At 42.6% G+C, this 18,299-nt stretch overlaps 1 protein-coding gene across 1 annotated transcript in view; it reads right to left on the reverse strand.

Annotated features, from left to right (window-relative positions):
• GYG1 (glycogenin 1) overlaps nucleotides 1-17,141 on the reverse strand; it is a 42,260-nt gene extending 25,119 nt beyond the window's left edge. The window contains 4 exon segments of the mRNA XM_081087454.1: nucleotides 11,853-12,015; nucleotides 12,274-12,448; nucleotides 14,872-15,007; nucleotides 17,003-17,141. Of these exon segments, the coding sequence (XP_080943580.1) occupies nucleotides 11,853-12,015; nucleotides 12,274-12,448; nucleotides 14,872-15,007; nucleotides 17,003-17,009 (481 nt within the window). The 5' untranslated portion in view covers nucleotides 17,010-17,141.
• Nucleotides 17,142-18,299: the final 1,158 nt, after the last annotated feature.

The raw sequence follows: 18,299 nt of genomic DNA on the forward strand, positions 1-18,299 counted from the left end.
TATTGCTTTTTTAAAAAAATCTCTAAACCCAGAGCACAGGAGTTTTCATTTGCAAATACACACCTGAGGCATTGGTGCAGGGAGGGAAGCACTGAACTGAGGTGCTTGCGGACAGTCAGGGTTAGAAAGCGGGGCAGAGAGACTTGGAAAAGCAGTAGACAGAAATCCTGCATTGGGCTGTTCATACAATTCCAAACAGAAATGGCCATTCTCCCTGGGAGAAGCTACCTGCCTGCTCCCAACACTCAGAGGGCAAGTAATGGAAAAAATAAAACTCCACCCTAGGTGATACAGCCTGCCACATCCTGAACTTTGAGCTTTGCAGGGATCAAACCTGCAATTAAGGTATGTGCCCTTGACTGGAATCGAACCTGGGACCCTTCAGTCTGCGGGCTGATGCTCTATCCAGTGAGCAAAGAGGCTATGGCCATTCCTCTAATTATTTCACCTTATTTAAGCTCTGCTTCTACAGATACTGTCCCCATCTCCTTTTTTTTTCTGGGTAGTATTTGTTTGAGCTTTTTGGTTTGTTTGGTTGTGTTTTCTCCCCATGTTTTATCTTTCGTTTGTTTTCTATCATTCTTGCTCTCTTTTCTAATTCTTTTTCCTCTCGTGGTCACTTTTGTTGGGGCTATAGAGGTCTTGAGTACATTCTTATTCTGTTCCTTCTGTGTTGTGTCTTGTCTTGTTGTATTTGGTGCGGTCCAGCCAGCACCTCCACAACAGCTGGTACAACATGGTAGGGAGTGAGCCACATAATCAGACACTCTGAGAAGAGACACCATCCACGAATGGGACAATAACATTCAAGACCCAACTACAACAGGAGAACACAAACATCACAAGAGGAGGGCCTTTCTAGAATACCCAGCCCAGGAGAACTTAGAATCTGCACTACTGGGTCCCACAAAACATCTACTACATAAGAACAACCCCAAAAATCTGGGTGGCATAGCAGTTTGATTTAACACGTTAAGCACCATATCAGTCACTGGTGACTGACACTATACTTTCCATCCAGACCAGTCAGTCACTGGTGCCGCCAGCATATTGGTGAAATCGGATATTGTGGGCTAACCAGAAAGGAAGACAAAACAGGCTTGGTGCTTAATGTGTTAATACATAGAAACAAATGCAAAAGAACAGCAAAATTGGGGAGACAAAGAAACAACCCCCAAATGAAAGAAAAAAATTAATCACCAGAAAAGGAAATAAATGAAATGGAGGCAAGTAATTTGTCAGAGAAATAATTGAGAGTAATGATTATAAGGGTGCTCAAACATCTAAATGAGAATTACAAGTAAATCAATGAAAATTATAAGGAGTAAGAATCAAGAGAAAATGAAGAATGACATCGCTGCAATAAAGAACACCATGGAAGGTTTCAACAGTAGGCTAGAAGAAGCTGAGGGCTGCATCAGCGAGTTAGAAGACAAGATAGAGAAAAAAAAAAAAACACCCAAGCAGATCAGCAACTGGAAAAAAAATTAAAAAGCAGGAGGAGAGTTTAAGGGAGCTTTGTGACAACCTGAAACAAAACAACATCCACATAACAGGGATGCCAGAAGGTGAGGAAGCTGAGCAAAGATAAAAAACCTTTGAAGAAGGTTTGAAGAACTAACAACAGAAAACTTCCTAGACTTGGGGAAGAAAAAGTCACACAAGTCCAGGAGCACAGATGAATCAAGATGAATCCAAAAAGACCTACAGCAAGATATCATAATTAAATTGGCAAAAGTAAAAGACAAAGAAAGAAACTTAAAATTGGCAAGAGAGAGACAGAAAGTTACCTACAAGGGATCTCCCATTAGATTATCAACTGATTTCTCAACGAAACTCATCAGGTTAGAAGAAAATGGCATGATGTATACAAAGTGATGCAAAGCAAGGGACTGAATCTAAGAATAATCTATCCAGCAAGGCTATCATTCAAAATTGAAGGTGAAATCAGGAGCTATGCAGACAAAAAAAAAAAAAAAAAAAAAAAAAAAAGGCTAAGGGAGTTTATTACCACCAAACCAGCAATGCAAGAAGTGCTAAAGGGACTGTTGTAAAAAGAAGAAATAGAGCGAGACAACCAAGATGACAGCATAGGTAAACACCTGAACTTGATGCTACGCACAACCACATTAAAACTACAACTAAAAGACAAAACGAATATCATCCAGAACCACGGGAAGGCTGGCTGAGTGGAAATTCTACAACTAGAAGGAAAGAGAAAAGTGCACTGAGTCTGGTAGGAGGTGCAGAGGTGTGGAAATGTGAAGGTACAGAGGCACGTGCGAAAGGGGCTGGGAGCTGGGTATGCTGTTGTCTTTTTCAATCAGGAGAGAGAAACAAGCTCCTGACTACTCTGAACTCATTCTAGGTGAGAATTTGGGGACCCAGACTCATACGGAGAGAAACTGGACTGTCTGGCATCAGGCCGGAATGTGAGGGCGGCTTTCTCACAGAAGTGCTTGCAGTGTTCACTGTTCCTGCATGGGGCCACGGAACACAGAACCTGGGACCTATCCGGGGAAGAGCAGACTGGCAGCCATTGCAGTTTGCTCTGCCCTGGTGATTCCCACAGACCCCGCCCCACCCAATTTACAACCCCACCCAAGCTGTGTGCAGAAGCTTTTGCATGCAAATGGCCTGGCTTTTCTCCACCTAAAACCCTGTCAAAGTAGCTGGGTCAGAGAACCCCAGAGCTTGCAAAAGAAGGCCTAAGGCTAGTCAGCAGCCTGCATTGCTTCACAGCTGTGCCTCATCTGGGCATCTCCAAACCCCAAACAAAGAGGAGGAATCTGTAGATCTCTCTGTAGCTCCTGCTAGGTGACCTCAAGCCATGGCTGACTTTGTAACTCCTAGGAGATCCAAGAGCCAGTGTACCCAGTGGTCAGAGTGTGACCATCCAGATTACAATTCTTCACATCCATAAGAGAGACACTCAGGGGGCAGACTCAGTGAGCGCCAAAGCCCCACTGAAGCAAGTCCTGCCCCATAAGGGTGTCTCCAGCACAGAAGTTCTCCCATTGTAGACACAACTAGTCCTCACAGCCAATTGGCCTGGAGGTCAATTCCTCAGTGATACCAACAGTAATCAAGGCTTAACTACAACAAGACTGTGCACTCAGCCCACAAAGGGGTGCACCAACAGCGTCCACCTCAGGTAATTAGGGAGGCTGAGCCACTGGGCCCTCTAGGACACCTAGCACACAAAGCCACTCTATCAACACAAGGAAGCAGCCAAAATGTGGAGACAAAGAAACAGATCACAAATGAAAGAAATAGAGGAAAGCAAACGACTGGATATAGAGTTCAAAACCACAGTTATAAGGTTATTCAAGAATCTTTTAGAAACCTCTGAGAAATATAGTGAGACCCTCGAGGTTATAAAAAAGGAACAATTAGAAATTAAGCATACACTGACTGAAATAAAGAATAATTTACAGAGATCCAACAGCAGACTAGAGGATCCCAAGAATCAAGTCAAAGATTTGAAATATGAAGAAGCAAAAAACACCCAACTGGAAAAGCAAAAGGAAAAAAGAAAACAAAAATATGAAGATAATGTAAGGAGCCTCTGGAACAACTTCAAGTGTACCAACATCCGAATTATGGGGGTGCCAGAAGAAGAGAGAGAGCAAGATATTGAAAATCTATTTAAAGAAATAATGACAGAAAACTTCCCCTACCTGGTGAAAGAAATAGGCTTACAAGTCCAGGAAGTGCACAGAACCCCAAACAAGAGGAATCCAAAAAGGACCACACCAGGACACATCATAATTAAAATGCCAAGAGCCAAAGACAAAGAGAGAATCTTAAAAGCAGCAAGAGAAAAACAGTCAGTTACCTACAAGGGAGTACCCATACGACTGTCAGCTGATTTCTCAACAGAAACTATGCAGGCCAGAAGGGAGTGGCAAGAAATATTCAAAGTGATGAATAGCAAGAACCTACAACCAAGATTACTCTACCCGCAAAGCTATCATTCAGAATTGAAGGTCAGATAAAGAGCTTCACAGACAAGAAAAAGCTAAAGGAGTTCATCACCACCAAGCCAGTACTGTATGAAATGTTGAAGGGTATTCTCTAAGACAGCAGTTCTCAACCTGTGGGTCGCGACCCCTTTGGCGGTCGAACGACCCTTTCACAGGGGTCGCCTAAGACCACCCTGCATATCAGATATTTACATTACGATTCATAACAGTAGCAACATTACAGTTTTGAAGTAGCAACGAAAATAATTTTATGGGTGGGTCACAACATGAGGAACTGTATTTAAAAGGCTCCAAGAAGAGGAAGAAGAAAAAGGAAAAGATAAAAATTATGAACAACTAAGTGACAAAAAATACATATCTATCAACGAGTGAATCTAAAAATCAAGTGAATAAAAAATCTGACGAACAGAATAAACTGGTGAATAGAACAGAATCAGGGGCATAGAAAGGGAGTGGACTGACAATTCTCAGGGGGAAAGTGGTGTGGGGGATGCGGGAAGAGACTGGACAAAAATCGTACACCTATGGATGAGGACAATGGGGGGGGGGGTAAGGGCAGGGACGGGGGAACCGGGTGGAGGGGAGCTATGGGGGGAAAAAGAGGAACAACTGTAATAATCTGAAGAATAAAGATTTATTTTATTTTTTTTAAAAAAGAAGAAATAGAAAGGGAGGAAGGAATACAGGCATAAAGAATAAAAATGGCAACAAACAAGTACCTATCAATAATAAGCTTAAATGTAAATGGATTAAATGCTCCAATCAAAAGACATAGGGTAGCTGAATGGATACAAAAGTATGACCAATATATATGCTGTCTACAAAAGAACCACCTTAGAACAAAGGACTTACACAGACTGAAAGTGAAAGTATGGGGGAGAAAAAAATTTTCAGGCTAATGGAAGTGAAAAAAAAGCAATACTTATATCTGACAAAATAGACCTGAAAGTGAAGGCCATAAAAAGAAATAAGGAAGGCCACTTCATAATATTAAAAGGATTGACTAAACAAAAGGCTGTAACTCTGGTAAGCACATATGCACCCAATCCAGGAGAATCCAAATATATATAAAAAACCTTCTCGAGGATATCAAGGGAGAGATCAGCAGCAATACAATCATACCCCACGGACATAACTGGATAAATCTTCTAGACGATAAAACAACAAGAACAGCAATCCTAAATGACATTCTAGAACAGATGGAACTAACTGATGCCTTCAGAACATTCCACACCAAAGCTACAGAATACACATTCTTCTCAAGTGCACAAGGACATTTTCAAAGATAGACCACATGTTAGGACACAAGCTAAGACTCTACAAATTCAAGAAGACTGAAATCATACCAAGCTTTTTCTCAGACCACAATGGCATGAAATTAGAAATCAGTACAATAAAAATGCTCAAAAACAATCAACCATATGGAGGCTATAGTACGTTATTAAACAATGAATGGGTTACCAAAGAGATCAAAGAAGAAATAAAAAACATCCTGAAAAAAAATGAAAATAAAAACACAACAATCCCAAAGCTATGGGACACAGTGAAAGTAGTCCTGAGATGGAAGTTCATAGCACTACAGGCCTACATCAAGAAATAAAAAAAAATTTAGTAAGTTATCTAACATTACAACTTAGAAAATTAGAAAGAGAACAAGAAGAAAAGGCCTTCTACAATAAGTAGAAAGAAAAAAAACAAAAATCAGAATGTATATAAATGAAACAGAGACAAAAAGAAACAAACAAAATCCCAAAAGATCAATAAAACCAAGAGCTGGTTCTTCAAAAGAATACATAAGATTGATGAACCTCTAGCCAGACTCATCAAGAAACAAAGAGAGGACCCAAAGAAACAAAATGAGAAATGAAAGAGGTGAATTAACAACTGACACCACAGAAATACAAAGGATCGTAAAAAAAAAAAATACTATGAACGACTTTATTCCAACAAACATCAAATTGCATTAAGGCTGCTTTCTTCAAATTAAGCATCAAGTGCATCAGTTTTATCACACCTGAGTGTGTGGAGCCAGAACTGCTGATTAGTATCTATGATATCATGGCCTCTTCCCTCTCACTGCTAACAGGTCCTGAAGTTAACCTTATCTTGTCACATTTTATAAAATGTTAGTTTACAGCTATTTCACAACAGATATTGTTCAACTTTCAGGAAATGTGTAACTTCAGTTGTGAAGTAAATGGCAAGACAGTTTGCAAATACAAACACCAGTATAGGAACTTAAGATACTTCGCTATGGGAAGTTAGGTGCCAGCCAGTCATGAATCAGGTATGTAGTCACTGGCTCTAAATTCTAATACTTTAGTTTCTGGGAGGAAAGAAGTCAAGGTACCTAGCATGATTTGCCATTTTAGGATTATTCTCTTGGCCAGCACTGGTGATTGGGGGTAATGATGTGTGATTGAGGACTAGAAGTGATTAGAAGCTTGACAGCTACATTCTTTCCCATTAGAAGAGCTGTGAAAGCAGCTGCAAATGCTCAGTCATCAGCAGCCCTGTCAGGGGACACCAGGCCCCATCCCTTTTTGTTGAATGTATGCAAGAAATTAAGCAAGACTTGCAAAATATTCAGACTGAGATATAGTCATGTGCAAACCAGTTTTCTTTAATACCAGTTTAAAAATTCGGGGGTTTAAGCCCCCTGTTCAGGAAAACAGGGGGAGAGAACGGGGGTGGGTAGATACCTGTGAATGTTAGAAAATGTATGGTACAGTGAAAAGTCTGAAACTGTTCATCTCACCTGTGGCATAACACACAAAATTGGGCACTGTATGGAAAACCTGAGGCACAGCAAGGTTACTGCCATTAAACAGGATGTAGCTCACAAAGAAATATTCTATTAATATTAAGCCTAAGTCCAGTAAGTCTTTATGTCACACAGGTATGGATTCCATAAGATAGTACAGTAGTACCTCCTTATCTGCAGGGGATACATTCCAAGACCTCCAGTGGATGCCTGAAACTGCAAATAGTACCAAACCCTATATACTGTTTTTTCCTATACATATATACATGCATACGTACATGTACACTTTATGGCTTCTCTTTGGCATTTCTGAATTGCCAGTCTCACTACTCTTGCACTTTGGGGGCATTACTAAGTAAAATAAGGGTTACTTGAATACAAGCACAGCAACACCCAGACAGTCAATCTGATAACCAAGATGGCTAACAGGTAGGAAGCATATACAATGTGGAGATGCTGAAGAAAGGGATGACTCAGGATGGACCAAAACAGTATGAGATTTCATCATGCTACCCAGAATGGCATGCAATTTACAACTTATAAATTGTTTCTTTCTTGAATTTTCCATGTTTAGTATTTTTGGACCACGGTTGACTACAGATAACAAACCACAAAAGCAAAACTGTGGAAAAGGGGGGACTACTGCAAACCCCTCCAGATAGGAGCAGGATCCCACATGAGTGAACATTCTCTGATAAGTAAAGCTTATCAACACATTCAGTGAAAACAACCTTGCAGTTAGGAGCTCCTATTAATTTAAACAACATATTGAGAATAACTATATGTTCCATCTGCATTGTTAAATTTTCAACTGTCAATTAAGCAGTTTTATTAAGAGAAAATTCAACCCTTCACCACCAAGAGCTAATGCGTGGAACACCGTCAGAAAGGCCAGCTTCTGAAACACTGCAGCTGAGAAGGAAGCATGCTGCAGGCACAGGAAACCTCTCAGCGGGTTCAGATTCTGGCTGCAAAAGCAGAAAGTACTGTCTAGTTGAACACTGTTTACAGGTCCCTGCTTCTTAATAAATTCACCTACCCTTCTAGCATCTCTATTTTTTTTTTACAACTACTGCAATATAGTTTTTAACCTTTAATTTTTGTTTTTTTTAGGTTAATTTTATAATTTATTTTAATTCTATAGAAAAAAGGAGTTTCATAGGGCAACCCGGGAACTGTTCATGCTATTCTTCTTGCAGCACAAAGTATAAAAAAATATACTAGAACTCCTTCCAATGTACTTTTTTATTTGTTTAATTAAATCTTTATTGTTGAAAGTATTACACATGTTCCTTTTTTCCCCATTGACCTCTTCCAGCCCGCTCCTGTCTCCCACCCTATTGTCTGTGTCCCTGGGTTATGCATATATACATACAAGTTCTTTGGTTGATCTCTTCCCACCCACCTACCTTCCCTCTGAGATTCCACACTCTGTTCCATGCTTCTATGTCTCTGGATCTATTTTGTTTATCAGTTTATTCTGTTCATTAGATTCCACATATGAGTGAGATCATGTGATACTTATCTTTCTCTGACTTGCTTATTTTGCTTAGCATAATACTGTCCAGGTCTCTCCATGCTGTCTCAACGAGTATGAGACCCTTCTTTTTTACTGCTTGCATAGTATTCCACGGTGTAAAATGTACCACTGCTTTTTTATCCACTCATCTACTGATGGGCACTTGGGCTGTTTCCAGACCTTAGCTATTGTAAATTGTGCTGCTATGAACACAGGGATGCATACATTCTTTCTGATTGGTGTTTTAGATTTCTAAGGATATATTCCTAGAAGTGGGATTACTGGGTAAAATGGGAGTGCCATATTTAATTTTTTAAGGAAACTCCATACTGTGTTCCATAATGGCTGCATCAGCATGCATTCCCACCAGCAGTGTACTAGGGTTCCCTTTTCTCCACATCCTCACCAGCACTTGTCATTTATTGATGGTAGTCATTCTGACAGGTGTAAGGTGATACCTCATTGTCATTTTGATCGGCATCTCTCTGATGATCAGTGATTTTGAGCATTTTTCATGTCTCTTGGCCATCTGTATGTCCAGCCCTTACGCCCTCTGCACTTCCTACCAGTCTCTATGCATCTCCACTTTCCATCCTTGGTTATCAGGGTTCTCTCCAACTATTCTTGAGTCAATTTTTCAGGGTGGTTTTTCTCTATTTTAATTGTATTTCCAGTTTGGTCCTTGGAGAGTGTCAGTGTAGCTTCCACATACTCCTCTGCCATATATATATATATATATATATTTGATTTTTTACAGAGAGGAAGGGAGGATAGAGAGTTAGAAACATCGATGAGAGAGAAACATCGATCAGCTGCCTCCTGCACACTCCCTACTGGGGATGTGCCCGCAACCGAGGTACATGCCCTTGACCGGAATCAAACCTGGGACCCTTGAGTCCGCAGGCTGATGCTCCATCCACTGAGCCAAACCAGTTAGGGCTCCTCTGCCATTTTTAAGCCCCCTTCCAATTTACTCTTGGCCCTGATTACAAATCCAGATTCTTTCCACCAGGAAAGCAACCCTATACTGATAGAAAGAAGTCTGGACTTGGGTCCTAATACTGGGCCCAAATTTAGATCTATTTTTGTTTCTAGCACCTCTTGATTTTATTTATTTATTTTTAAAATATATTTTTATTGATTTTAGAAAGGAAGGGAGAGGAGGAGAGAGGGAGAAACATCATGATGAGAGCGTATCATTGATCGGTTGCCTCCTGCATGCTCTCTACTGGGGATCAAACCCGCAATCCAGGATGTGCCCTGAGACTTGAACTGTGACCTCCTGGTTCATAGGTCAACACTCAACCACTGAGCTACACTGGCCAGGTGAGCACCTCTTGATTTTAGAATAACTTAGATAATCCAGGTTGGTCTCCACCAGGTAATTAGTTTACATTCTAAAACTGTCACCATGGCACACTACTGTCTGGTATCCAAACTCTTCTCTCCCAACACGACCATCTCATGCTCTTTTACATTAGAATGGAATTCTCTTTACACTCATAATCATGTGGATTTCAGGCCACTGGGTCTACTTTAGAATGTGATTCACTTACTGGAATTGAGAATTCACACTGAATTTCTGACAGGATTACATTATTTCCTTCAAATTTGATGAGAGGAGGTAAAGAAAGCTACACTCTTGCAGGAAGGTTAAGACAAACAAACAGTGGACTTCTGCTAAAAGTACTCTCACCTTCCTTTTATGCAAAGGCAACTTTTAGTATAAGCAGAAATAAGGAATACATGTTTTGAATTCAAATATTAATACAGCTTTCATTCCTTATATGAAAGGGAAACAGTAGGAGCTAAAAAAATAAGTCAGTAAAGTGAAGAAGTTATACTTGGCCCTGTCTACAATGAGCACTCAATATATTATTTCTTACTCAAGACTGATTAATGTCAGATGCTGCCATTTATTACAGTCCAGACAGCTCTACTCAGTGTCCTGGAGCATGTAATGTCCTGGACAGAGCAGTTTCTCAGCCTTAGCATTACTGACATTTTAGGTAGAAAACACTTTGCTGTGCACTGTCCTGTATGTTGTAGGATATTCAGCAGCACACCTAACCTCCACTCACTAAATGTCAGTGGCATCTTCCCCACACAGCTGCAACAACTAAAAATGTCTCCAGACGTTGCCAAATCACCCCAGGCTGAGAACTACTGGCACAGAATATAAACTAACCAAATAGTGAAATAAGATTAAGACTTAAACTTCCTTAGTCTTTTCAATAACATTTCAAATAGCTGCATATTCCAAATCCTCAAATGATTAAACAGAATTCAATTTCAGTGAACAGCAACATCAAAAAACCAATTTCAGTGTTATGTATAACTTAAAATGTTTTCATTTTCAATCTCTTAACTTCAGACAAACTTTTCGATTTAATTTTTTAATTAGGAAGTCTAATTTTGAGATTTTGATTTTTAGATTTATAACTAGTTAATGGAAATGAATCCTATCTGCACTGAAGCCAGAACCTTATGTGCATGAGGAAAGCTGTTTCTGCTAGTTCAAAAGATCTACTCAATGAAAATCTCAAGTCCGCTCTAAGAGGGGAGTGAGGAGGAAAAAGCCCCTTAGGGCCTGGTCTGCTGCAGAGCTCAGGCTCTGGCCCAGCCCTGCATTCCTGGCCTGGGCTTTTGCCACAATGTCAAGTATCTGACAGTGAGTCACTGCTGAGAGGGCTTCTCCTGAGGCATGTCTTTCTTCCTGGATACACGGGGTCTTTCCTTTATTCAAAAGGTTCATCAACATTAATTTTTAAAAAGCTGCTTTTGCATTTAACTACTAGTTTTTCTTATTGTGTATGGTTTTATTGTTTAAAAAAACACAGCTTTTTATTTCAGAGACTGTGCTGAAATAGAAGCATATCTACTAATTCATTTGATCAAAATTCTCCAGAGAATGTGAGACCCTAAATAACAAGTAGTCAGAACCTTTCTATGTATACATACCCCTACAGATACACTTATCATTATGGAAAATGGATGCTGACTTCACCAGTGATCACTCTTCAGCCTTACAGATGCCATTCTATCTGATGCAAAGCCTTACAGAGAATGAGAATATGGAGACAAAGATTATTCATGTAAACAGCCTATCGTATTTTTTAATGTCTCCTAAGAGGATTGAGCCAAATTATTAGGTTTACTCCTCCAATTTCTATGGAGACAACACTTGGTCCTATTAGGTCTTGCATGTAAGTTTACACGGGTTTAAAAATAGTTGTTCAAGTTTTCTATTTGCCTCATAGTCTTTTGAATTCTTGAATAATCATGATTCATTTATCATACTCTAATTTACTAGTAGACACAGGAAAACCAATAAAGGTAAGACTATAAACTGCCTGTCCTAGGTTAGGATACTCTTATATACCTATAGAAAAAAGATGCAGGTGCACACACAAACACACTAGTATTTCCAAAGTGCACAACATAAAAAGCTTGCTACACTTCATGTAATGCTGTGTTCCAGGCACAAGGAACCACAACAACAATATCCCTGAGAAGAGCACTTCCTAGAATTTACTAATAGCTGATCAGATAAAGAGATAACATGATAAAGAGATATACATACCATCAAAACTACCTTGCTCGGAAGCAACACGCAACAGCTTGCTGTATGTTTCCACTGAGGGCTGATATACAAAAACTCCGGAATTGAAGCAGTCAGGCCACCCCGGGTCTGGAGCCGCCGACAATTCTTCTCTCTCAAAAAGATCATCAATATTTGCTAGGACCTGATTCAAAGAGGGGGAGGGACAGCATTACAAAAATGTTCTTAAGCTCTCTCTAAGCCATCCAACACAAAAGACGCAATCTGTTGCTGGTCTTAACTGTTCAGATGACAGTTGTAAGGCAGCCTGGGCCTGCTTTTCTTCATCACCTGACACTTGTTTGAATCTGAACTTTACTGTCAAGTCTTGGCAGCGTTCTGCTAATGCCTAACCAATCACAGCTACCATATACATCCTTTTAGCCGTCAAAGCCACACTCACCAGAGTATCTGCATCCATGAACACACATTTTGAATACTGTGTAAGTGACCAGCAGTGGAGCTTAGTTAAGGTAACGCCCAATTCAGGCCTCTTCATTAAGGTCAGATGAGCAGAATCGCCACTGTCCAAAACATCTACCATGATGACTTCATCGAAGACTGTCTCTAAAACTTTCCTGCCAAAATAAAATTCAAAAACAGTGCTTAGCATCTTTTCAGAACAAGTAACATCTACCATAAGACTGCCTATCCATGCATTAGTAGGGCAAGTTATTACTTTGGCATAGCACAATCTCTTAAATATGTCCTCATTTACTTCAGGACAAATTATGTTATTTTGCATGTGCAATTAACTTCACTAAAATAATAACTGCTTATGGTGAGTATGAAGCACTTGTCTTAAGACACTCTTATAGAAGTTTCTTATTTTTTATTGTACTACCGAACACCAGGCAAACTGCGGCAACAGCTGTGAAAGTGACTCACACGTGGTAAGAATACATCTTTGTATTTACACTATCTTATTAGAACTGATTCTTTCCGATTATCACATATTTTTACAAATGATGCTGAGTGAAGTACATATAATGTCTACAATGAAGCCTGTAACTAATCACTTTTGCTAAAGAAGTTAACAGAGAATGCCTAAACTTGTCTCAAAAGGAGCTATTTTTTAAAAAATATATATTTTATTGATTTTTTACAGAGAGGAATAGAGAATTAGAAACATCGATGAGAGAGAAACATCGATCAGCTGCCTCCTGCACACTCCCTACTGGGGATGTACATGCCCTTGACCGGAATCGAACCTGGGACCCTTGAGTCTGCAAGCTGATGCTCTATCCACTGAGCCAAACCGGTTAGGGTAAAAGAAGCTATTTTTAAGAATAGAATGTAACCAGCATTTATGATGTGCTTAGCACTCCTAGCATAAAGAGAGACTCACTTCCGTTTGTGAAGTACAACACTTCTCCATGTCCCCAATTAAAGATTTATTTTAGGAAGCAATCTGAAAGTGATGAGGGGAGTATACTTAGTAAGACACTAAAATCAACCTAAGTTAAAACATGATACAGATCATAACTGAGAGTTTTTAATATCAGACATGTACAACAACTGGTGCTGTATTATCTGTCTCCAGAGCTGTCCAAGAATATGTTCTAATTCGCACAATAAACTTGATCTTATTGAAAAGAAATGGTCAATGGTACCATTTACCACAGTAAAGTTGTGGTGGTGGAGTGGGGGGAGGTGGGGATACTAAGACTACAACTATCCTCTTATATACATCCCCATAAATAAACTACAAATTAGGATATACACATTAGGAGATAATTTTGTTGTTGTTGTTATTGTTAATTGATTTTTAGAGAGAGGGGGGGAGATAGAGAAACATCAATGTGACAGAGAAAAATCAATTGGTTGCCTCCCGTACACGCCCAGACTGGGGATCAAACCCACAACCTAGGTATGTGCCCTGACTAGGATTGGAACCCGCAACCTTTTGGTGTATGGGACAATGCTCCAACCAACCGAGTCACCAGGCCAGAGCTAAGAGATAAACTTTCTTGCATTTTCCTAAAGTACCCTTTAGAACAGCGGTTCTCAACCTGTTGGTCACGACCCCTTTGGCGGTCAAACGACCCTTTCACAGGGGTCGCCTAAGACCATCCTGAATATCAGATATTTACATTACGATTCATAACAGTAGCAACATTACAGTTATGAAGTAGCAACGAAAATAATTTTATGGCTGGGTCACAACATGAGGAACTGTATTTAAAGGGCCAGAAGGTTGAGAACAACTGCTTTAGAAACAAGGTTGCTTGTGTACATGTATGTATGTAGATATATATGTATAGATGTATGCTCTCCTTTTCAGAGGTCCTTAGCATGTGCTCACATATTTTGAAAAAAGTCACAAAAAGATGTTTTCAATTTCTAAGAGGAATAAAAGAATGCCAAAATAAACACAATACAGTGTAGCTAGTGTGCCCAGATATTTTTAAAGTTAGTATTAGGAAGTAGGTAGTTCACTCAAATACTTCAAAATTTAATTCCAACAAATCAAGTGAATAACCGAAACAACAAGCAGCTGTGCCCTTCGGGCTGCTCTCCTATCACAACCCCAAATTCAGAAAGTCCTTTGGCAAATATACCAATTTATTAATCAGTAAATAAAGATCTTTAGGATACAAATGTCAATGACAGTGGAGAAAACTGCTATTTTCTTTGAAAGTCACCTGAGGTTTCCCTGGTTTGAAACAGGAAACCAAACAGCCCCTACTGTATTTTGGTAAAGGAGTGCATGTGAAGTGTGACTATATGAAGGGAATGCCTATATGGAAACCCACACCCTGAGGACTTACTTGTTAAGGGGGAGTCAATCTACTCCTCACGTCACAGAAGGGAGCTTTGATAGAATATCTCCCGTAAACTAGACAGAGGTTTCATACCCTGAAATCCTTCACTCAGCAACTCGAATCTTTCTCCCCCAGGTGCTCAAGCCCTGTAAAGGGTATGGCCTCAGTGCCCACTGATGCCAGCAATGGGAGAGGGATGTCAAAGCGCCACCACAGACAGGCAGCGCAGTGCTCACCTCATGGAGTCCGAGACCTGCGGAGTGGCGAGCACCGCCAGCCTCCTGGTGGTCCTGTGCTGTTTCAGAGACAAGGCCAGCACCAGGGCTCCTTTGGTGTAGGAATCATTTGTGGTCAGTGTAACAAAGGCCTGATCTTAATACAAAGAGGGAAAAAACAACACTCATTACAACCTTCTACCTTGAAAAAGCCACCCCAGGACCTATTGCAACCAATAATTTGGCAAAAATCAGTTCCTTTCTCAATCTGTCCTAATTTAGAATCCAAACAAGCTAAATCCTCAGACTAGCTTAACACTCAGAAGCAATTAACAGGTGGTGATGAAGCTATTCAGAAGTGCAATTTCTGTTTCTCCTGGGAGGTACCACAGACAGTATTTTCAGCCAAGCATAAATCCAACTAACAACTCCAATTGAGAGTTGAGAGCTGAGAGTGTCTGAAATCAGAGGCCGTATTCTTCATTCTGGTGCTTACATTTCTGCCAGGCCCTGGGCTTTTTATAGTTTTCTCAACCTGGAGCAAAGGCCTCCCACTACTCCTCAAGAGTCACTTTGAGTGTCTGCTCAAATGTCAGCTCCTCAAAGAGGCCTTGCCTCCTAAATGCTTCTGACTAAACAGTGGCCAATGGCTGTTAAATGGACTTAAGAATCACCACAAGCTCATAAAGATTCCCTGTTTTCCTTGGAGAAGCAAGCAGTACGTACCCCCTACCCTGCACTCTGCTCCCCCAACATATTCATTCTCATTCTCTCGCTCACACACACAACTGTCTCCAATAATCATCTAATTGCGGGGACCGGAAGGCAAACAGAAGGATTATTGTTCCTGCTCCACAAACCCCACCCTGCCAAGACCACCATCCCGCCTTAGGATTTCCCCAGTTCTTCCCTGGGGTGATTCTGGGGCATACTGTTTCTGAGGGGATTTTAACGATAGCAAGTTGGTGGGCACCCAAGTGTGCAGGATACTTAAGATCAAGCTCTGGCAGGGGTCATTTGGGGTCACTGTTGCCCAAACAGGGAGCTGGGACATTTTGTCACAAAGCCACTCTGTCTTAGGTTTCCTCATTCTCCCTTTGCCCATTTTCCAACGTGGAGGCAGGAGGCAGTGGAAATTCCACTGAGGGCTGAGAGGAAAGTGCATCCCCAGCCTCTGACCTGAGGGCCATCTTCACACAGTGTTGGGCTCTCTTCCAGGAAAGCCCACTATTCAGTTCTTGAAAGACTGGTGTTCCCCACCCCTGGAGGGTCCCAGTGTCCCGCCGGCGACACCTGTCCCTTGTCATGCCCATCGCCCTCTGTACTTGTTCGTCCAACCCATCCATCATAATAAGGCAACGTTTCAGCCTGCCCCAAAGGCACTGAACGTGGGGCACCAGGAGAGATGTTTTCACTCAAAAGCGGTGCAGATTCCAGGGGATCGGGAAGAAAAGTTTAATAAAGGGGAGGAGGACTCAAGGGCTTCGGGAAACAAGGTGTGGGTGGTTTCCAGGATGGAGCACGGGGCAGGACAAACGCGGAGGAGCGTGGGCTCGAGCAGCAGCCCTGGCGAACACTGCCAAGGGACAGGAAAGGCCAAGGACGGCGCTGGGAGCTCCCCCTTCCCACAGACGCGTCGCACCTGCAGCCTCTCCACAGTTCACTGCTCTGAGTAACATCCCCCGCCATCAGCCTCCACACGGAGGACCAGTGACCTCCGCCCCGGGGCGGCCCCGCCCGGCTGCCCGGACAGCCAGCAAGTGGGCCGGCGCCCTCCCGCTGCTCGGCTCCGGCCTCCCGAAACCCGGCCCCGAAGGCCTAAAAATAGGCTCGGCGTGACCGCCAGCGCCCGGCGGGAGGCCCAGGAGCCGGGCCCGGCCGCCGGCGTCCCTGCCTCGCGGACGCCCCTCCAGAGTCTCCAGCCCGCGGGCGGCGGGAAGGACGGACGAGAAGGGGCCCCGCGGGGCCAGACTCTTCCGGGGACCCACCTCCGCGCCCCCGGGTGGCGGGGCGGCCGCTGGAGCAGGAAGCGCTACGCCCGGCGGCCGCCAGTGGCAACTTTGCGGCGGTCCTCCGGCCGGGAACTCCCGGGCCAGGGCTGCGGGGAGGCGGCGGGGCTGGGCCGGCGGGGCGTGGGCGGCGCGGAGCGTACCTGCCATGGTGCTGCCGGGGGCGGGGGCCGCCGCAGCCGCAGGTGGGTGGCCGTGAGAGCCGGGCAGGCGGAGCGGCAGCGAGGAGGCGTGGCGGCGAGCGTCCGCCCGCGCTCTTATAGCGGCGGTCACGTGGCCGCGCACGCCCCGCCTCACAGACACCGTCCCCTCTGCGGACCGCGGGGGTGGGGCGACCTGCTGGGCGGGGCCGGCCCGCTCTTCTCCGCCTCTGAGCTGGGCGCCGGGGCCAGCTCCTCCGGTCCTGACCCCGCGGGGCACCTGCCTGGGGCCGCGCGCCTCGGTGCCGCCTCCGTGCCTCCGGCAGTCGGGGTTTTGGATGGAGACTTTCGGGCGGAGGGTGGCATTAGCGGGACAAACTCTCCAAGAAGTCAAGGGTGAGGGAACCTTATAAAACAAAGGAGCAAATAACAAGATCACTGTAGTTCTAGTAATTCATCTGAATTACACATAAAGTTTAATTCCACTGTTTTCACCTGGAATTCCAAATAAGCCCCGGAAGCATTTTCTACTGTTCTCACGATGGTTTTGTGGCTTTGACAGAAAAATGCAATGAATTTTAAGTATATTATTTATATTCTTGGTGCTCTCTACATAAATGAGATATTTAAGTGTTTCATTCAATCCTCATAGAAACTCACTGAAGTGAGTGTTATGTCCTTATTTTCACAGATGAGGAAACTGAGTCACAGAAAAATTAAATTACTTATCTATGGTCATCTCAGGTAAGTGCAAAAGGTAGAATTTGAACTGTGGCAGCTTGGTTTACAGAATTGACCCTCCCACTGGCAAGGCTGTGACATCTCTGGTACACTGGTACCCTACAAAGGTTAGTAAATGATAGTAACTGTGGTTGGGTAATGTACTTGTTTTGGTTAATCTGTTTCACAAATCATGCAAGGTTGAATCCGTCTTTTTTTTTTGGAAGTTGAGAAATAGCTCTCTAATGTGATCACATCCTTCTCTTCTCCCCATCCCTTCCACACAGTCAAAATGCACCAGGAAAGCAAAAGTGGTACAATTCTCAGCAAACAATACTTGCTTAGTACATGTTTAATGGAACCAAACAGGAAGTTAACAACATCACTTAAGAATATGAAGTAGAATCCCTGGCCAGTCTTACTCAGTGGATAGAGCATCGGCCTGTGGACTGAAAGGTCCTGGGTTCCATTCCAGTCAGGGGCACATGCCCAAGTTGTAGACTCTATCAATGGTTTTCTCTCATCATTCATGCTTCTATCTTTCTCTCCTCCTTTCCCTTCCTCTCTGAAATAAATAAAG

Source organism: Myotis nattereri (assembly GCF_964212035.1).
Source record: "Myotis nattereri genome assembly, chromosome: 3".
In the NCBI taxonomy this organism is placed as follows: Eukaryota; Metazoa; Chordata; class Mammalia; order Chiroptera; family Vespertilionidae; genus Myotis; species Myotis nattereri.